This window comes from Talpa europaea (genome assembly GCF_964194135.1).
Source record: "Talpa europaea genome assembly, chromosome: 2".
NCBI lineage: Eukaryota > Metazoa > Chordata > Mammalia > Eulipotyphla > Talpidae > Talpa > Talpa europaea.
The window spans coordinates 70,477,019-70,499,404 of record NC_140068.1 but is presented as its reverse complement, the minus strand read 5'-3'; the positions used below and the strand labels follow the sequence as shown (position 1 = coordinate 70,499,404).

General features: G+C 35.2%; 1 protein-coding gene across 1 annotated transcript in view; it reads left to right on the top strand.

The window, feature by feature from the left end:
• Positions 1-22,386, top strand: part of COL19A1 (collagen type XIX alpha 1 chain) — a gene marked incomplete at both ends in the record, with an annotated part of 304,611 nt that overhangs the window by 246,055 nt on the left and 36,170 nt on the right. Inside the window, 9 exons of the mRNA XM_084227959.1 lie at positions 47-100; positions 442-495; positions 4,736-4,789; positions 6,283-6,336; positions 8,802-8,846; positions 10,816-10,866; positions 10,955-10,999; positions 11,383-11,409; positions 14,224-14,277. Of these exons, the coding sequence (XP_084084085.1) occupies positions 47-100; positions 442-495; positions 4,736-4,789; positions 6,283-6,336; positions 8,802-8,846; positions 10,816-10,866; positions 10,955-10,999; positions 11,383-11,409; positions 14,224-14,277 (438 nt within the window). The remainder of the gene's footprint in view (positions 1-46; positions 101-441; positions 496-4,735; positions 4,790-6,282; positions 6,337-8,801; positions 8,847-10,815; positions 10,867-10,954; positions 11,000-11,382; positions 11,410-14,223; positions 14,278-22,386) is intronic.

The window sequence follows — 22,386 nt, the reverse complement described above, 5'->3', positions numbered from 1 at the left end:
CAAGTCACACATGGTGCTTAAGGTCTGTTACTGCTCTGTCCTCTAGGGTGATATCGGGCCACGGGGTCCTCCAGGAATCCCAGGCAGAGAGGGACCAAAGGTAAGGAAGTTTCTCCTCCACTCACGTCTTTGTGAAAAAAAGGAAACTCATTTTAAAATACTGTTCTGCTCCCCGCTCTGTCTCTGGTGAATTCTCTCACCCTCCCGTGCCTCTGACTGTACCCCAGTTCTTGTTTAAATAAATAAATCTTTAAAAAATTACACTGTATTTTCAAAAAGAAAAATTAGAGAAATGGTATAAAACCACTTGCAAATGTCATTTATTTGTTCCTTGACCCTGTACAAATTACATGCTCCTGGTGCCGTGAGAACAGATACTTTTGTTATTCCTAAAGATGACAAAATGATTGAGTGTACTAGCTCTGTTCATTGTCTTTTCAGGGAAGCAAAGGAGAACGGGGCTACCCTGGGATACTGGGAGAGAAAGGTGATGAGGTAAAAGAGACTCCTCTGATAATAGAATCCTGTCATTGATTCTCTTTACTTGACTAAACAAAGGAAGAATATCCGTTTTTCTAGAGGTCATGTTTACTACTAAATCAAATAAACGTATAGACTTAGGTAAGTCTTTTCAAATATTAACACATTTTAAATAATATATTGATGTTTATTACCAGTGGCCCAGTTTTTGAAATAAAGAATTTAAAGCACAAAGTTAACATATCATTTACTATTTTTCTGTTCTCATGTAGCAGATAATAATCTCAGCTCTCTAAAGATAAAAGCAAGATAAAGAAAGAGAGGTATACTGAAAAGAAATCAAAAGTAGCCAAAAAAAAGATAAAAATTGAAAGAAAGGAAAGGTAGAATAACAGCCAAGGGATGGGGGAGGTCCAGATTCTGCATAACTTTCCTGAGAAGTTGCTGTGATAGACCCAACTTCTGTGACCTTGGTTTGTCTGTGTCTCTGCTCAACTTTCAATCAAACTCTTGGGAGAAAAAATTATCAAATGGATCTAATTGGACTAGTTTAGATTGGCTGCCCAACTCTGGACTGAGGTTCAAAGTCAAATTTGCTTTTGCAGTGATCGGCATAATTTTCTAACTCTCAGCCATGATGATGCTCAGGGTATCATTCTTTTCCTACATAATTCACATTAACTCTCAGGAAAACCAATTAAGATGATGAATTATTGTTAGTTTAAGCAGTTTTGATACTAATAATTCTTAATGAAAGTAGGTAAGCCATCTGGCATTTATTAACCTTGATGTTAGTGTAGGAAATCATAATGGTATAAAGTAGATCTATTTTTTGAGTTAGTTATATTTCACATTATAAATTATCATCATGTTATTGTTTTTAATTAATATTGATTCTATTTTAGAAAACTGTGAGATTGAGTTTTTCCCAAGTTACAAATTAAAGAACAAAGATATTTAGTGTTTATTTTTATCCATAAATAGACAGTAAAGGTATTTTATTTCAAATAAGTAAGAGTGGTTGAGGTTTTGCCTCTTCGTTCTCCACAGCAAATTTCACAAAAGTACATGTACGATATTTAATTTTAATAATCTAACAGTGTTAACTGCCTAGATTCAAGAGGTAGCCTTTAGAGGCAATTGAGAAGGTAATGGCAAAAAGATCAGGAAATAATTGGAATTCACATTTTTTATAAGTGACTCCAAGTTAAATTTACTAGAAGTTAATTTTTATTAATTCTACAGGATACTTTGCTCTCTTGGAAAATAGCAATCCATCGTTATTATTCCTCCACTATTTTAGTGTGCTTTTTCTTAAGTATGGATTCTTTAACACAATGTACACAAAATTGTGCCCAACACTCTTATTAAATGGGGAATTAGAGCAGCTCAAAAGGAGATTCTTCGAAATTTCTTCACATCACATGAATAATATGAATAAGTTTGAAGTAGCATAGTTTCTCAGTTACATCTTTCAGGGGAATAGGGCAGTGCAGCCTCAGGAAGATGGGAAATAGTGAATGTCATTTTGTCTTCTACTTGGACTCGCATAGTACCTGAAATTATAATTTGATTTCTTTAAATGAATGAAACTTTGACCACACCATGTGTATTTCAATTTGCTGATTAACTATACTCTTTTAATATGTAATATCTAATTGCACAAAATCTCAGCTATCTATTCTACTGTTAATGGAAAAAAAGAGACAGAGCAACGCTCCATCTCTTTGAGGACTTCTAATTATTATGCCTTCAATTTAATCTGTTTGGAAACTTAAGAGACAGGAGTTACCTATTTGTTATTTTTCTCAGAAAAGTGATGTTATCTTCTACTTTTTTTGCAAATGTTTCACAACTCAAGATAACAACTTATAAGATGCTGATAGAACACAGACTCACCTCAGAGTGAATTCTTGCTTGGAATGCAGGTCTTCCTATAATATTTCAGGATAATAATTAATAAATAAGACATGAAAAATATTGTTGGTCATAAATTAGAGCAATGGAAAAATAAATATTCTTGATAGCAACCAAGATAGAACTTGCAAAATCGAAACATCAATGCAGGAAATGAACTTAGGTTCCAATGATCCCTGAATATCTATACAATAAATTTTACTTTGTATTTTAGTTTGGTACTATATGCTAAATTGAATGTCCTACTCCTTAATAGTATTTATCTTCTTTAATGACCATCTTGTCTTCTAAAATTATCTTATTGCCCTTTATGCATCCATGGTAACTTTTACCCTTACTACAAAATTTCAGCTTGTTCAGAAAAAGACTGCTGAGAATGATTTTTTTTTATTTATGGACTGAGGTTTATTTTAAAGTTTAATGTGGTCATCAAAGGTTAATGAGTCCCATGCTTATAAATTAGACTACTGAAAGACTCACTCAGCATCTCTAGACTGATTCAGTGTTGAACTAAAAGTAGCAAAAAAAGAATATATATGTACACGCATATCTTATACATGTACATATAGAGAGATTTTTATGGAAATGTGGGCATTTCTAGATAAAGCAATTTGTGATATAACATTTATAATCTCTAGACACTTAGAGGTACCATTCCCAAAGGAAATTTGTTTCCTTTCCACTTATAAACCCATAAACAAGTTAATGGGGGGGGGAAAGAGCCAATACAGCATGGTAATGTGTACTATATACACAAACACAGTATTGCCAGTGAGGACATCACCTTAAAGAAAGAATGTCTCTGTCCTTTTAGCCTTTTATCCTTTTAAGTAGACATAAGCTTTTGGCCAAGACTCTTATTACATGAGGAAATTCAGCATGTGCAGAGATTCTTAGCTTTTCTTCACATTGCATCACGTGAAGAAATCTGCAGTAACATAGAATTTTAGTATAACAATGAATTGTTAAATACAGAAATCATTACTCAGTAAAAAAGACTAAATCTGAAAGAATGGAGACATTCAATCTAGTATTTGATGTGTCTGTCTTAAGATTATCTAAAATAACAAAAGGGTCTTTAAATGTATGTTATTCTGATTATAGAATTTTATTGCAGAATATTTGAGAAATACACAGAAGCTCTAGGGGAAGAAATTTATCCCTATTTGCATTGGCCAGGGAAGACTATTAATCTTCATATTATAATCCAAACCCCCTCATCCACAACTGCAACACTCAGAAGCCTCTGCAAACCCTGGAAATTTTCCCCAACTTTAAAGTGAATTCAGTTGGCAGCAAAATCTAACCTGAACACCTATGGAGCTGGTCTATTTATCCCACATGGTGGGAATGTCCTATTTTGTTAGAAATAGTTGTTTGTTCAAGGTTGCTGCCTCAGGAGCTGTGGAGAGTGTTACAGCATATCCAGTGTGAGCACTGTTACCCTTATAACAGATCTGGAAATTCAGAATTCTAAAACACATCCAACATTTAAGTTTCTACATAAGTATTATAACCTCTTTGTCATTCTTATCTCTTATGATGAAATGCATTTATAATTTTAAGTAATGTGGCCCCTACTCTGTATAACATTGCATAACTTATTTTTTCATGTTTCCCAATAATTTACTGAAACATGATTTTAATAATTGGATTTTAAAAATGGATTTTATGTAATTTATTTAATATCCCATTGTTAGCACATTTGTAAATGAACACAAAATTACACAAGTTACCAGTTAATCTTGCCAATTCTTCCTTGAATATGTAAGTCTCAGCATCTTAAACCCCATCCAATGTAATTAGCATGATTGTACAAAACCAAGAAGGGAAGGAAAGAGAAATCCATTCATTTTTATGCTTAAACCAGTAGAGGGTTCCAAATTTAAATTCATTGATGAGCCAAATTTCTTCGCATTATGAACTGGCCAGCTAAACTAAATATTATATCATAAAACATATTCCATTTTTTCTCTAGCTGAATGAAGCATCAGTGTAATCACATATTTCTTTGATGGCATTCTGCCAATCTGAAATTTGTATTTCTCTGCTTTAGCAGAGCTGAATTCTCAATGATGCTATTGTTGTTGTGTGTCTGTATGAGATCAGAAATGTTCTATGAGTCACCAAACACAATACATTTGTTTGTTACAGATTCCATGTTATGGCATTTTAGCTCACCATCCTCAGTCTTTGAAAATGGAGATTTGTATAAGGACTATACCGTGTTTTTCAATTAACCAAAATAGGTTTAATTTTCAGTAGTGAAGATATTTAATTAACTGAAATGCTTTATTTCCAATGATAGAGGAGCTTTATGGTAGACTTTCTCTTCTAGGGTCTTCAAGGAATTCCAGGTTTTCCAGGTGCACCAGGCCCATCTGGGCCCCCAGTAAGTATTTGGGAATATGTTCCACTCACAGTTCATACCTGTTAATACCCTTGGGATGAGGCAAGGGGAACTAGTATTCCTTGATGCTTTTTGTTCTCTGTCTCTATGTCAATTATTCAGCTATTGCCTAGAAATGGGCCGTCATTCAACATTTTAGATTTTCGTTTGCAATTGCATAAGGCTGCCCAGGGTCTTGGCAACTTGTCATCAGAGTTCTCCCAGAACAAAAAGCTATCTGTGATTAAGCTAGTTTACTTGAATAGAAGTTTGATGTAAAAAAGCATTCTGGTTTGTTTTTTTTTTTTAGTTATACACATATATATACATATATACATATATATGTATACATATATACATATATACGTATATATACGTATATATATATACGTATATATATGTATATATGTGTGTGTGTATGTTATGCTCTCACTTTTTCATAAGTATCATAAACTGAGAATTTATTTTCCAGAGGAGAAAAATGGATAAAGGATTATCAGATTTGATGTCTTTTTATTCCTGTGTATGAATTAAAACACATTCTACTTTAGTCAGCACATTTTTTGCACTATCCCACAAACACAACATACTGGTCTTTGTGTCTTTGGTTATCATGTTTTCATAAATCAGAATCACTTCCTTTCCAATCTGCTAAACCCTCTCTCTTATTCAAATGGAGCTCAAATCTAGAGTTACCAGTTATAATACAGAACATGCAACTAAATTTGAATTTTATATAAACAAATAATTTTGTAGCATATGCTTGTCCCAAACATTGTATTTTTATTTGCTAAATCTAGCAAGCCTACTCAAGTCTCAGTTTCTCCAACTCTCCTCTTCTTAGAGTTCCCATGCAAATAATATTTACCACACAAATAGAATGTAATCATGTTCCTTAAAGTTTTGAATTATGGATTCACTGTAATTAAAATTCACTGTAATTTTATCATTTATATTTTCACCTGTTATAGAGCAAACCTGTCTTTAAATTGTACACTAAAAAGAGAAAGAGTCATGAAAAGAACCATGAAAGTATAGCTAATGCTATTCTAAAGAAGATTTTAAATTAAATTTTATTTTCCTCTGGTAAAATGCAGATCACATAACTCAATATGCACATTGTTAATTCTGCCCTGTCTTAAAGTATTTAAAATGTTGATCACTACCAAAATTATAGCTCATTTAGGAAGGCATAATGTTATGTAAATTGCCCTTTAAACAGCAAGGCTAAATTCTTAAATGTATCAAAAGGTTCCAATTAAGGTCATTAAATGTGGTCGGCCAAGGTGAAAAAGCGACCACAAATACAAATTTTACCCTTGCAAGGGCTTATCAGCAGGATACAGCTGCTGTATCAGCCTGAAGAAATGTAAGCTTCTAGAACTGATTTAATTAGGATCAAATGACCTTCAAAACTATCCATTTTAACAACCAACTTCCAATACCCTTTGGTCATTTAGTTATTTCCTTAATAAGCTTAGTTTTGTGTTTCACAGGGTTTGTTGGGAAGAACTGGACATCCTGGTCCCTCTGGAGCAAAAGGTGACAAGGTATAGAGTCAGAATTGGGGGTTGGGAGAGGGACAGGGTGACACCACTTATAGAGAGAGCCATAAAATCATGCTAAGTCTGGAAGTTGGAGTAGGGGTACTGCCTGAGAACAACCGTTCTTCTAGTGGTATTAGAAGGACATAGGTCCAGAAATTGTTCTGAATACAAGAGATATGTTCCTAGGAGCAAGGATGAATAAAATACTCATGCTATATAGCAAAATTCCAAGCCAGACTCAGCATTCGGGACACACAGTTATTGGAAAGATGGAGTCAAAAGACACTTCTTGAAGAGATGCAGGTAAGGTATTATATCAGAGAGTTCCAGCTAAAGATGCTATGACTCCAGATAGCATATGGGCTATCAGGACCAAGATTCCTGTAACCCAAGGGCTTTTGGGAAAATCTAGAAGTTCTGTCCTTTGAGGGCCATAGGGGCAATTCACTAAGGAACCACAGCTGTTTTCTGGGGAGTTCAGTTTATTGGACAAAAGAATTGTTATTGTCAGAAGGGAGGAGCAGCAAGGCAATAATAAGACAGGAAAAGCACAGGACTTCATCTGTTTACCCAATCTAGCACCCAAATTGACCCTTTAAGTGCAGACAGAGTTAGCAAGTGAAATAAAACAAGCTGTTCAAATTAGGGAAATGAATCAAGGTCTACATGAGCTGCTCAAGTGGCTTCCAGCCTGAACTGACAAAGTGGCACATAATGGCATAAAGGAGAAAGGAATCCCCTCAAGTTTGCAAGGAAACAATGTGCTTATTCTAGATAGTCTCATATATTTTTCTAATAGTATCCCGAGGAGCCTGCCAAACCCTACCAGCCTTTTTCCTCTGTTTCTACGGAAATTATTCAGTCAGAGATTTGCCTTTTGAAGTTAATGTGAATTCCACACTGTGATGAGCTTTGGGGCACCATCAAGGATGAAAACATGACTTTTAATTGTGCCAGGGGGAGAAAAGTCTTTTCAACAGGCACATATTTTTCCTTGTTTATTGGTTCATGAGAACTATGACATAATTCTCTCAAGGACACGGCCGCAGTCAGCATGATACGACATGTCTTGGAGAATGACCCCCTATGAGAGCATTTTAGGAAAAGATACAATATACTCATTGTCACTCATTCTCAGGCAGACACATAGCAAGAAAAACTTAACAGTTTTATTGATAAAGATAAAAGCAAAAGATTTCTATGATGCTGAAAAAATGCAAGATTGAAATGAAATCCTTTATCAAATATATGGAAATGAACTGAAATCCCTCAAAATTCCTGAGTGTCATAAATAGGAATTTTACTCTCTCTTGCTTTTTTTTAATTAACCATTTCTTGCCATTGCTCCTGATATTGAAGAACTAAAATGATTTTACAAGGCTGTTATTAAAAAAGATACACACATTTACAGAAAGTACTGGCTAAAGGCACCAAAAGCCAATACTACCTCTGCTTATTGTGGACCTATAAACAGTCTATGTTTTAGAAAAAGAAGAGTGAAATTCAGTTTTCGAGTCTCAACTCAAATTCATTTTTCACAAATTCCATTTTCAGACTGTTTCTTATATAAGCAGAATGTCTGAAGTTGTTTAAATTATATAGAACATTTCCCTTAAACAGTGTTGTACACTGTCACTTTCATTCAGTGGATGTGCCTGATTTGATTATAGAGTCTAATATTAATTTAAGAAGTAAAAGAAATTTCTCTTCCTGAAAATACAACACAAGTTTTGATTTTATTCTTTGGTCTAGTTCTTTGGAACCGTCCTCTGGTGATGAAGGTGAAGTTATATATAGGGGAAACACAAGACATTAGTGTAAAAAAAATAATAACCATACAAAACACAACAAAGCAAAAACAGACAATTATAAATCAGAGACATCCTGCAGGGGAGGAGGAGGGAGAGGGGTGAGAGGGAGGGAGGGAGGAGCACAGGGGACTGTGGTGATGGTGCACAGGTGCCTTGGGGAAGGAGATTCTATGGGGACTACACCTGAGGGGATGGGGGGAAGCAAATATTGTTTAAAAATGAACAATGATGCAAAAAATTAAAAAATTATTATTTTTTTAAATGAGGGCTAACCCAGACAGCCCTACTCAGAGGCTGCCCCCTGTTGGCAAGAACTCCACTCTGCACCTCCACATAGGGAGCATTCCCCCAGCTGCATTTGAAGTTCAAGACCAGATCACCCGGGTTGTCTGATTCCATCTAAAAATAGGCTTCATACCTGAGGCTCACAGGATGAAAATCTGAATGGGTGTGGAAAAGCATTCACTGTGCCTGTGGTCTAAAAATATATTTCCCCAGGTGATGGAGAGAGCCAAGCTGAATAAGACTTTGCAAAACTGAAATAAAGTGATGTCTTATTGATTTCAGAATATGGCTCTCTGAGCAAGCACAATCTGGTTCATAAACCTGGAGAAGAAATATCTAGGCCATTGATTTTGATCTGTATATCCTTTGCAGGGCAGCGAAGGGCCTCCTGGGCAACCTGGACCACCCGGACCACCTGTGAGTTGCTGCAGGTTTAAAACTTGTATTCATGTGTCTACTTAAGACTATTAACTCAGAGGTCACACTTCATTTAGATATTCTCAAGGGTAAAAATGTTCTGAATTTTGTGTAAATATAAATGATAGTGCAACTTTGAGGGTATCTGGTTTCCTTTCCTTCCCCCCATTCCCATTTAGATCAGCCTCACATTTGTACCCAGTACCCCTCCCTGATATGGAGTCAGGACACCTGTGTGTGTACCCAGACTTGACTCTCCACTTCCTTCCTGGGGGACCCTGGGGAAGTCATTTAATCTGAATGAGCCTCATTACAGAAAAGAGAGGAACTACTAGGGGGAAAAGAGAGAAATCCCATGCAAAAATTCAAGCTGGTAGAAAATTTGGTATTATTCTATATGTGTTCATTACTATCCATGATATCTGAGACACAGAAAATTCCATTTCTCTCTCACCTAGTGAAATGCAAGTGCCATCGTGCTTTTCTGTTTGTGATTGAGACAGGTGCACTTATTGGAGACATCTTAGACAAGAGGTGCCTCTCTCTGTAGCAAGTGTGCCCTCATGTGGAGCCTTGCTCAAATCACAGCAGAGCTTTGCTTCAAATTAAACTTGATTTTCCAGCTTAATTTAGGAATAGTTTAAGGAGCCAAACTGACTGGCGAAGGGGGCAGAATTCAGCTGTGACTTTCTGAAGACAACAAAGATATATTATCAGTCTGTATGAGGTTGTGTGTTTTGCACTATTAAATGAAGAGATTTGCATTCTATTTTCCCAAACTTATTCTTCATCTTTATTTGCCTCCTCCCTTTCCACACAAGGAAGCAGAAGAGAAAGCTTTGGGGGCTCAAACCCTAAAATGCACTCCCTCCCAAGTGGACAGAGCAGCAAGTTCAGAACATGAACTTAGAAAAGGGACCTATATTTTATAGTGGACTTATGAAATCTTCCTCTGACCCCTGAATACTCTGAAACTGTATCTTCTTCAAGACATGGATTAAATGTTGTCTTCTTTGAAAAACCTCAGACAAACAGTGTCATCTCTCCAGGACCTAACACACTAAAATTGACATTCAGAAACTGTCAAATGAATGAATGAAATCATAAAGGAATAAATGATGCAATATTTTTCTTCCATTACTAATATTTTAGAGATGCGTTCCAAACATGTTCATTGAGCACAGTTGCCACCATTGTCTAAAAACAATGAAATGATTGATGGCCTCTTCAATTTTGCAACTGAAATATGGAAATCACAGAAAGGAAAATGCACATTTGATTATTGATTCAACAACAATTTTTTAAGGATGAAATATCCTACCTAAATTTTCATATACAGTTTTTTCCTGAATGTCAAAATGTATGATTTCTAAAGACTCAAATTAGTTTTTCTAAGTGTTACTCTAGAACTTTCCATTCAAAGATCAGTTTTATTAGGAAGTTCTTGTTCTCTGTTGTTCTAAAGAACACATTTTTGTGGAAACATGAAAACAGGGTTGCTAGTACATCATCTCCCCCATTTATGTTCATTTTCTACTTGGTCTGAAGAGACTATGGAAAAAAATTGCTTTTCAGTAACCAAATTGTTCCCTGGTCACATCTTCATCAGCACGACCACATTACAGCCTGCAGGTCAGCAGGCTGTAAACAGTTAGCATAAATTGGCAATTCAGAAACTGAATTTTAATGAGCAAATAATATTTTCCTCTGAATGCATTAGTGTCTCATCTGTCAAACCTGGACATGAATCACACCCCCACTGAAAGTGTCTGTGTACTCCAGATACAGCTCACATTCCTTGTCATTTTTCCCTACTTTTGTTGTTTATAAGCCCAAATGGAAACATTGAATTATTTTACTTATAGTATTAAATTCATTTTCCAAAATAAATAGGTTTGGTAAAAAGAAATAAAAAGTGGAGATGCTAACTATTAACCTAAAAGAATAATTATCTCACTTCTTTCCTAAGGGTATGCCATTCAATGAAGGAAATGGAATGAGCAGTTTATATAAAATCCAGGTATTTGTTTTTATAATTATGCAAAATCGTTTTCCAGCTGTGGATTACTATAAAGTCTTATCACCATTTTCTTTTATTTTTTTTGAAGGGAGGTGTGACTGTCCCCAGTTATCCAGGCCCTCCAGGCCCCCCTGTGAGTATAGTTTTTTTTTTTATATATATATCACTTTAGCTGAACAGGCACAATAAAATTAAAAACTCCTAAGTTAGTAAAAAATACATTGGAAATTTGTAATAAAATTGAGAAAATGTTCACCACCAAAATAAAGGAAAGCACTGTAGATAGTGGTATCACTTTTTTTATTGTAAAACTAAGAACTAAGTCAGTGCCTAAGCTATCACTGTCATGGGAGCTCCAGCATGTTAGTTTTCAAGTGCAGGCAGTGGCCAAAAATGTAAAAAAAAAAAAGATGCAAACAATATTATGTGTATTAAAGAAAATTGAGGGAAAATGCTTCATACTTTATGATTTTGCTTCATACGTTATTTCTAATGTCTTTCTATGTTTTCATGTAGGGCCCAAAAGGTGATACTGGTCCAGTGGTATGTATATTCCCTGTTTTAAGACATTTGGAAAATAAGCCCTCAATAAAGTTTGAAAGGAAAATGTCAGACAAAGATGGCCTGCCTTAGCTGTTCACCTGATTGCATGTTGGAGGCAACAGGCAGGCTACCAGAGATATGCCAGCAGTGTGTCCTTCATTTTTAAGATGCATCAGTTCTAATGTTTTCCATGTCCTTGACCTTCATCTCTTTCATAAGTATGTTTTAAAAATCACTGTGTGATGGAGGAAAGCATGTGTAAAGCTGATAAATGGGACATTTCCTTCTAATAGCACTATTTTGATGATTGATTCAGTGCTAAGTAGATTGGAGAAGAAAAATACCTACTGGACAGAAATTCCTTAATATGTCAGCTATCTCCTTGACAGAAAGAAAGAAGCTGTTTATTTGCTTTGAATGTCTTATGCAATTACTCTGTAGGAGATGTGGTGTGCTGTCATAAACTTGCTTATTAAGAATAATGTATCAGGAGGATAACACGCTCAGCATGGAATGAGATCATGTCCTCCAGCCACCCAAAGGAGGAAAATTGTTCTCAAGCATCCTTCTCAGCCATGGAGCTTTATTGTGAAATTTCTGCCAGGTTCAATTAGGCTCCCTTAATTCCTTGGCAACTTTCCCTATCATGTCCTTTTCAAGCATATGCTTCATCCTTCATATTTCATTTGTATATTCTTTTAACCTGTGGGTAGATACTTGAAACTCAGATGTACCTGAACTGAAATAAACTTTCAAACCACTTTATATGCCATGTGAAAAAATGTAAGGCCAGGGCCTCCGTGGTGGCATAGCCATTGAGTGCTGGGTTGCAAAGCTGCCCACAGCCTCTGCAGCACCGGTTCAATCCCCAGCTGCCGGGTGAGGGTCCCACATGGCGCGCAGACCTCTCCTGCCGCCCGCTGCTCCCCTCAGCAGTGTATTTCGTTCTTCTGCCTGTTCTGCTCTCCCCTCTGGCTCTGGTGAATTCTCTCACCCTCCTGCGCTTCTGACTGTACCCAGTGCTTGTATAAATAAATAAATAAATAAATCTTTAAAAAAAAAAAAAAAGTAAGGCGCTATCATTACAGTTGAGTTTGATAAAGCTAGATGAATAAATTTTAAATGAGAAAAGTACAAGTCATAAAAAGTAATCTTTTCACATCTAAATATTTTCTCAAAGGTAATACATTAAAGAGCTTACTTTCTGTTACTGAACAATCACTATGTATTAAAAGTCAATTTGTTCTCCCCTGAAAGTTTCATTTCAACTGGTTAGTACCATTTTCTGAATCCCAATTATGTAATTTCTAAGTTCCTTTTGTTTTACTATTCATGCTGCCCTTTCTTTATCTGTAAGCATTTCAATGTTTTCACCAGCCATATCTCTCATTCTAATTTTAGTTTTCTTTCCTCTTATTGATAAAAAATTCCTCCTGTTCTTTTCCTTTCATACTCACATACATAAAACAGCCCCCCTAGATCATTTAGAATCACTTTAGCTTCTCACTGATTTTTCTGGAATACTTTCAGGTTTTTCATTAATAACTTGTAGGTTAAGATGATGAAGTTTTTTTTAAAAGCATTAAAATAAGATTAAAATTCAATTAGATTGGACATTGGGTAATAAAAATATGGACAGATTTGGTAGAATTTAAGAAATTAAGCTTCAAATTTCTTAGCTGCACAAAATATGTATTGGTTGATTATCTTCCTCTGTTCTAAGTATTGAGAATATAAAAAAAAAGAAACATAGAACTTATTTCCTATGTTAATAACCCAGGACCTCTGTTACAGAACTTTAATCAGAATAGAATCTAAATAGGTTTTTTTTTTTATCGACAGGTTATGTATTAGTGAACATTTAAAAAGATTTCTAAAGCATAAAAAGTATCAAGTCATAACAACTGATTAAGTATTTCTGTAATAAGGACAATAGCATAAATAATAATGGCATTTCAAGCCTTGGTGATATTTTTGAAGTGGATTAGAATTATGCATGTAAAAACTCATTTACAGAGAACTATATTTGGAGCTCCCTTTTCTATGTGATTACGTGTCCTAAGAAAATATTTGCAGATAATATTATCTCATTAACAAGGAAATACCAAACAACTACTCAATTTATCTTGATTTAAAAGTCCAATGTTTATTTGTTCAAAGTTAGCCGCTTCCTTCACCACAACTTGTCTCATTGTGTTCCTTGAGGATGTACAGGCTCCGGTTTACCTGGAACTAAAGATCAGAATATGTCAAAGTTTTTTTTTTTTTTTTAATGGAAATACCTGTCTTCTTTGTGAGCCATCAATTTGAGCAATAATTTTTAGAATCATTGCAGATTTTTCTGCTATAGCCAACCTCCAAAGAAGACCCAATTCATGTCCAGCTCCAGAGAATATTGATGTATGATTAACTTTACTTTCAGAAATCCATCTGCATCTACTTTTAAAGAGTTTAGTCTGCTTATCTAGAAGTCATAGGAACGTTACAAATTGGCAAACTTTATTAAAGTTCAACCTTTCTCCTATTCTTAATTGAAATTGGAGTTATCACTAACTAGAGGGATTTATTTTGATTAGATTCTTAGTCAGAATAAAAAAATACTAAATAGAAAACTTCTCCAAAAAAACAGCTTTATTCTTATTTTCAAACACTAAATCCAAGGATACGGATACTTGAAAATAAAGCATACAACTTACTCCTTTACAGTGTTTGAGGAGATATTTTTTAAGCAAAAAGTATCTTTGCTTTTGATTCCAATGCTTCAAACCTTTTTTTGATCATTTTTCCTGAATTTCATATATTCATATTTAACAGGGAGAACCTGGTGCGATGGGGTTGCCAGGACTAGAGGGATTTCCAGGTTTGAAGGTAAGTACAAAGGTTAGAAATGCATTCACTCATTCAATATTCAAAGATGTTTACTAAATATATAATGTTAGAACAGGAAAGATTTTAGATTTTCCGATATTAAGGTAACAAGACAGGCAAAAATGTCTTCCCTCTTGGAATTTATATTCAAGAAGGGGGTACAGAAACTAGAATAACTAAACACAGATAACAAAATAATACTGTTGGCAAGTGCTATTGAAAGACAGGAAAAGCAACCCTGGTAGAAGGGCATGAGAATTGCTGAAGGACAAGGCGGTGATTGTAGATAGAATGGTCTGAGAATGCAACATCTAAGAAAAGACTTGAAAGAGGTGAAGGGAATTGGCCAAGCCCCCTCAAGTTTGACAGAAGAACATTCCAAGCAAGGTGAATACGTTTTGAAAATCTAATGTATAGCGGTGATCGGAGGTAACAGTACTGTTCTGTATAGTTGAATTTTGCTAAGCACTCTAACTACAAAAAAATAAAAACCAACTACATGAAATAATGGAGATGTGAAAAATTGATTACAGTCTTCAAATTATACTGCAAAATGATTGCCATCAAGACAGTATGTTTTTGAAAGAAAAGCACCTAGACCAATGGAATAGAATTGAGAACACAGAAATAAACCCATACTTATATGGACAGTTAATCTATGAAAAAGGAACCAAGAGTATACAGTGGGAAAAGGAAAGTCTCAACCAATGGTGCTGGGAAAACTGTGCATCCATATGCTGTCATTATACTCATAATACACAAAGATTAACTCAAAAAGGATTAAATACTTGGAGGTAATACCTCAAGTCATAAAATACATAGAGGAAAACATTGACAAGATGCTCTGATAGTGGCTCCAGGGAAGTCTTTGGAGATTCAACTCCAATGGTAAGGGAAACAAAAGCAAAAATAAATTAAGTGGGACTACATCAAACTAAAAAGCTTCTGCCCATTGAAAGAAACTGTCATTAAAATGAAAAGATACCCAACCAAGTGGGAAAAAATATTTACACATCATGCATTTAACAGGGGGCTAATTTCTAAGCTCTACAAAGAACTCATACAACTTAACAAAAGAAAACAATAACCCAGTCAAAAAATGGGCAGATAATACTTCTCCAAAGAAGACATATAGATGGCCAACAGGCACATGACAAAATGCTCGATGTCACTTATCATCAGGGAAATGAAAATCCAAACCACAGTGAGATACCATCTCACACCTGTAAAAATGACCCATCTCAATAAAGATCAGAAATAAATATTGGCAAGTATGTGGGAAAGAAGAAACCCTTTTTCACTGTAGGTCCCATGCCTATGGAAAAGTACCAACATTTCTCAAAATATTAAAAATAGATCTACCATATGATCCAGAAATCTCACTCCTAGGTATCTACTCAAATAATGCAAAAACACTAACTCAAAGGGATGTGTGCACTCCTGTGTTAATTGCTACATTATTTATAATAACCAAGTTACAGAAACTACCTAGGTGCCAGATGAGTGGATTAAAAAGATGAGGTATATGTACACAATGGAATATTTAGCTATAAAAAGGTGAAATCTTGTCACTTATGATAACATGGGTGGAACTGGAGGGGATAATTCAGTAGGAGAAAGATAAATACTTGTGATTGAACTCATGGAATATAGAGAAACAAAACAAAAGAATATACAAAGCCAAACCAAAACAAGCCTAGAAATCTGACATAGAGTCTGACATAGAAATCTGACATAGAATCTGGCTGCAAGAAGTGGATAGTGATGGTGGATAAAAAATGAAGAGAAGCAAAGTAAAAGAGGGGAATTTGGTGGCCTGTGGTGGGGGACTATGGGTGCCTAAGTGTTGGGTGTGATGTAAAATACACGTGAACCTGTATGAACCTATATCTCTGAATCATATACAATGTTGTAAACAATACATTTTTAAGTGCAAAACAAAAGAAAATCTATCAAGGAGAAGGGAGTGATCACCTATCTCAAATCTGGCAATTAGGTCAAGTATGATGGGGATAAGACAAGTAAGATGTTCAAGTAGTGACCATTGGACTCAACAATAGAGGAATTAGTACTGTCAGAGGAATTAGTACTATTCCACTATATTGGTAGGAGCAGCTGCTGAACCTGAATGGGTTTAAGAGAGAATAGGAAGTAAAGAATTAGAAACAGAAAATACAAGCAAAGGAGTTTTGCTTGTATTGCTTGTATTTGCTCAAGGAGTTTTGCTACAAAGGAAAGCAAAGATATGGCCAGTGGCTCCTGGAGGAAGTAAGGCAAAGTTTTATGAAATGGATTTTAAGACCATGGAAATACCAGGACATTTGTATGCTGAAAAAATGAGCCAGTAAAAAGAGAGAGTAGTGATAGAAGATGGAAGAATTGATGGAAGAATGTCCTTAAATAACTAAGAAGAAAGGGGATTTAGTGCATCAATGTAACATTTGCCTTCAGGCAGAAAACAGGATAGGGGGTTTCAGGTGCTGATATGTGGAGAGATAAATAAAAGTTCTTTTCTGACTGCTTAAATTTTCTCATAAATGAAGAAAGTAAGGTCATCATGTGAGAGTGAGGTAGGAAAAAGACATTGGAGATTTAAGGAGGAGTTCTTCTAGGAGAGAGGGAAGAGTTGAAGGATCACAGGGTATAATGGCTGGGCTGCCCAAGAGCCCCCATACTACCATCACCCCTGCTGCCCTGAGGTTTATCATCAGGAACTGAAGTGAAACTAATCAGCAAGTTTATGTGTGCTTCTTCTAGCCAGGGATAGATACTCAATAAAAGTCACAGAGTAGTAGGTGAATTGTATGTAAACAGATTCCAGTTTTGAAGGTTAGTGCTAGAAGCAAGAATGGGGCAAGAGTCAGTGATATACATAGGTGAGTGATTATAACAAGTGACCATGGATAACTAAATAAATAGGATAGTGTCATCCAAGAAGTGAAGAATGATGAAAAATGTGTACCTTAATGGATTAGGAGTCTCAGTGGCATCAAAAATTTTGGGGATTCAGGTTACTCAAGGGAATTAGAACAATAGGAGAGTGATCCAAGGTTACATTGCATGAAATTGAGAGTGTGGAGGGGATGCAGTTAGTGTTAGTGACAAGGTCTCAGGTATAATAGTTGAAACGAGAGACTAAATCATTAGAAGAGAGTGATTCAAAGAACTGAGCGATCAAATGTTGGAAGGATCGTCTTGTCAGAGAGAAAGACCCTCTTCACATTAATCTTTGATATGCAGATGTTTCCATTGGATTAAAAGTATCAGTATATTCACTTGAAGGATAAAAATTCATCATTTAAAAGGAGCAGAATTAAATTGACAATATCATTTGCCCATTTTTCTATTACTTACTTTTCTTTTTTACTATCCCTATATTTTATATATTAAAGATACTGTTTTTTAATGAGAACTTTTATCCTTTGGTATTTGCCTTTAATGCTTTTGTCTAATGATATTTATATATAAATATAACTTTAATGTAGTCAAATCTGAAACTATTTTCTTTTATGATTTCTGGTTGCTTTTATACCCTGAATGAGTTTTATTTTCATTTTCAACCAAACTCAAATGTCTTATATTTTGTTGTAGTTTGTTTATAGTCCATATTATTTTATATTTTAATGTAAATGAAATTTAAGTGGAATATAATATAAAGAGAAGAAATTAATTCTTTTCAAAAAAATGTATTCAATTGTTACCACTATTTGTTGAATAATATATGCTTTCTTTACTAAACTCCCATTATAAATGTGGGTCTATTTCTAAAGTTTCTCTTATGTTAAATTATGTATTGCTTAATCTTTTTTTTTTTTTTTTTTTGACAGTGGCCATATTCGTTTTATTTTTTTTTTTTATTTTTTTTATAAATTTTATTGTTATATTCCCCATACAATTGCAGCCCCCCATTCTGACCCCAATCCCTCCCCTCCCGCCCCCCTAAAAGTGTCTCTGGTTCATAGTTTTTTGTTGATTTTGATTTTCACTTTCTTATAGTTATTCATTTTCCTGGTCCCTTATTTAAGTTTTCTAGATTCCTGCTATGAGTGAGACCATCCGGTATTTTTCTTTTTCTTTTTGGCTTATTTCGCTGAGCATGATCCCTTCCAGCGCCATCCATGTTGCAGCAAATTGCATGTGTTTATCTTTTTTGAATGCTGAGTAATATTCCATGGTATATATGTACCACATCTTCTTGATCCAGTCATCTATTTTTGGGCATTTGGGTTGTTTCCAAAGCTTAGCTATTGTAAACAGTGCTGCTATAAACATAGGGGTGCAGGTGTTCTTTGGAATTGATGTTTCTGTGTCCTTTGGGTAAATACCTAGGAGTGGAATTGCTGGGTCATATGGAAGCTCTATGTTTAGTAGGTCCAGAAATCTCCACACAGCTTTCCACAGTGGTTGGACCAGTTTGCACTCCCACCAACAGTGCAGAAGAGTTCCTTTTTCTCCACACCCTCGCCAACATTTGTTGTTTCTAGTTTTTTTAATATGTGCCATTCTCACTGGTGTAAGATGGTATCTCATGGTAGTTTTGATTTGCATTTCCCTGATGACAAGTGATGTTGAACATTTTTTCATATGCCTGTTGGCCATTTGCATTTCCTCTTCAGAGAAGTTTCTTTTAAGCTCTTCTGCCCATTTTTTGACTGGATTATTTTCTTTGTTGTTGTTGAGTCTCATCAGCTCTTTGCAGATTTTTGTGATCAGTCCTTTATCATTAGTGTTGGGTGCAAAAATGTTCTCCCAGTTGGTGGGGTTTCTCTTTGTTTTTGTTATTGTCTCTTTTGCTGTGCAAAAGCTCTTTAATTTGATATAGTCCCAGCTGTTTATCTTTGCCTTCACTATCACTGCTTTGGGTGATGTGTCTGTAAAGATGTCTTTGATGTGCAAATCACGTAGTGTTTCGCCTATATTTCCTTCTATATATTTTATGGTTTCAGGTCTTATGTCTAGTTCCTTAATCCATTTTGAGTTGATTTTTGTGTATGGTGTGAGGTGGTGGTCAAGCTTCATTCTTTTGCATGTAGCGACCCAGTTTTCCCAGCACCATTTATTGAACAAACTTTCTTTGCTCCAATGCATAGTCTTTGCTCCTTTGTCAAAGATTAGTTGACCATAAATCTGTGGGTTTATTTCTGGATTTTCTATTCGATTCCATTGGTCTGTATGTCTGTTCTTGTTCCAATACCATGCAGTTTTGATGATTATGGCTTTGTAGTATAGTTTGAAGTCTGGGAGTCTGATGCCTCCATTCCCTTCTTTTTTTTTCAGGAGAGCTTTGGCTATTCGGGGTTTTTTGTGATTCCATATGAATTTCATCAATAATTGTTCTATTTCTTTGAAGAATGACATTGAAATTTTGATTGGAATAGCATTGAATCTGTATATTGCTTTTGGAAGGATGGCCATTTTAATAATGTTTATTCTTCCAATCCATGAGCAGGGGATGTCTCTCCATTTCTTTGTGTCTTCTTCTATTTCTTTTAACAGTGTTTTATAGTTTTCTTTGTATAGGTCCTTTACCTCTTTTGTTAGATTTATTCCCAAATATTTGATTTTTTTGTTTCAATAACAAAAGGGATGGTCTTTTTGATTTCTTCTTCTTCAGATTTATTGTTTGTGTATAGGAAGGCTACTGACTTTTGCGTGTTGATTTTGTATCCTGCCACTTTACTGAATTGATTGATGAGTTGAATTAGCTTTTCTGTGGAGTTTTTGGGGTTCTCTATGTATAATATCATATCGTCTGCAAATAGTGATAGTTTGACTTCTTCTTTTCCTATTTGGATTCCTTGGATGTCTTTCTCTTGTCTTATTGCCCTGGCTAGGACTTCCAGTATTATATTGAAAAGCAATGGTGAGAGTGGACATCCTTGTCTTGTTCCAGATCTTAATGGAATTGCTTTCAGCTTTTCACCATTGAGAATGATACTGGCTGTTGGCTTGTCATAGATGGCCTTTATGATGTTGAGGTATGTTCCTTGTATCCCAAGAATTTCAAGGGCTTTTATCATGAATGGGTGTTGCACTTTGTCGAAAGCTTTCTCAGCATCTATTGATATTATCATATGGTTTTTATATTTCTTTTTGTTGATGTGTTGGATAACGTTGATTGATTTTCGGATGTTAAACCATCCTTGTGCCCCTGGAATGAATCCAACTTGGTCGTGGTGAATTATCTTATGGATACATTGTTGGATTCTGATAGCTAAAATTTTATTGAGGATTTTTGCATCAGTGTTCATTAGGGAGATTGGCCTGTAGTTTTCCTTTTTTGTGTTGTCCTTGTTCGGTTTTGGTATTAGTGTAATGTTGGCTTCATAGAACGTGTTTGGTATTGTCCCTTCCTTCTCAATTTTTTGGAAGAGTTTGTGAAGGATAGGCACTAATTCGTCTCTGAATGTTTGGTAGAATTCATTTGTAAATCCATCAGGTCCTGGGCTTTTGTTTTTGGGGAGGTTTTTGATTACCATTTCAATTTCGCTAATTGTAATTGGTCTGTTTAGGTGTTCTATTTCTTCTTTATCTAGCTTTGGGTGATTGTAGAGTTGTAGGAATTTGTCCATCTCCTCTAGATTGTTAAACTTGTTTCCATATAACTGTTCATAGTAGTTACTGATTATTCTTTTGATTTCTGCTGTGTCCGTTGTGATTTCTCCTCTTTCATTGATGATCCTGTTTATTTGTGCTTTCTCCCTTTTCTCCTTTGTGAGCCTGGCTAGGGGTTTGTCTATTTTATTGATTTTTTCGAAGAACCAGCTCTTGGTTTCATTGATCTTTTGGATTGTTTTTTTAGTTTCAATTTCATTTATTTCTGCTTTGGTTTTTATTATTTCTTTTCTTCTACTGGTTTTGGGGTTTTTTTGTTGTTCTTTTTCTAGATCTTTGAGCTTCGAGATTAGGTTGTTTCTTTGCGTTCTTTCTTGTTTCTTGATGTGAGCTTCTATTGCTATATATTTTCCTCTTATTACTGCTTTTGCTGCATCCCATACATTTAGGATATTGGTGTCCTCCTTGTCGTTCAATTCAAAAAATTTTTTAATTTCTTCTTGATCTCCTCATTAGTCCAATGGTCTTCCAGTAGTGTGGTTTTTAATCTCCATGAGGTAGGAAAGTTCCTTGCCTTCTTTTTATGGTTTATTTCTAGTTTGATGCCTTCATGGTCAGAAAAGATGGTTGATATGATTTCAATCTTGGTGTATCTGTTGATGTTTGTCTTGTGCCCCAGTATGTGATCGATCCTGGAGAATGATCCGTGTGCGCTTGAGAAAAATGTGTACTCCGTTCTTTTGGGGTTTAGTGTTCTATAGATGTCTGTTAAGCCCAATTGCTCTAGGTCCTTATTTAGAGCTTTGGTTTCTTTACTTATTTTTTGTCTTGTTGATCTATCCATTGTTGATAGTGGTGTGTTGAAGTCTCCCACTACGTATGTGTTTTCTCTGATGTCTGTTTTCAGAGAGGACAACAGTTGTCTGATATATTTTGGTGCTCCTTCGTTTGGTGAGTATATGTTAATGAGTGTTATTTCTTCTTGAAGTATTGTCCCCTTGATCATAATGTAGTGACCATTGGGGTCTCTTTTTATCTTTTTGAGTTTGAAATCTGTTTTATCTGATATAAGTATAGCTGTTCCTGCTTTCTTTTTTGGTCCATTTGCTTGTAGGATTGTTTTCCATCCTTTAACTTTGAGCCTATTTTTGTCTTTTGTAGCTAAATGTGTTTCCTGGAGACAGCAAAAGGTTGGGTTTTGTTTCTTAATCCAGGCTGCAACTCTGTGTCTTTTTATTGAAGAGTTTAGTCCATTTACATTTAGAGTTAATATTGATATGTTAACATCTGTATTTGCCATTGTGTTTGTCTTTCCTTTGATTTTATTTATTTATTCTTTTAATAACTTTTTTTTTTTTTGGCCTTCTTTCATTGTTATTCGTCACTCTGAGGTTCTGGCTTTAGGACTCCTTGTAGTATTTTTTGGAGTGGGGGTTTAGTTGCAATGAAATTCCGGAGTTTCTGTTTGTCTGGGAAGGTCCATATTCTTTCTTCAAAGAGGAAGGAGAGCTTTGCGGGATAGAGTATTCTTGGTTGGCATCTGTTTTCTTGGAG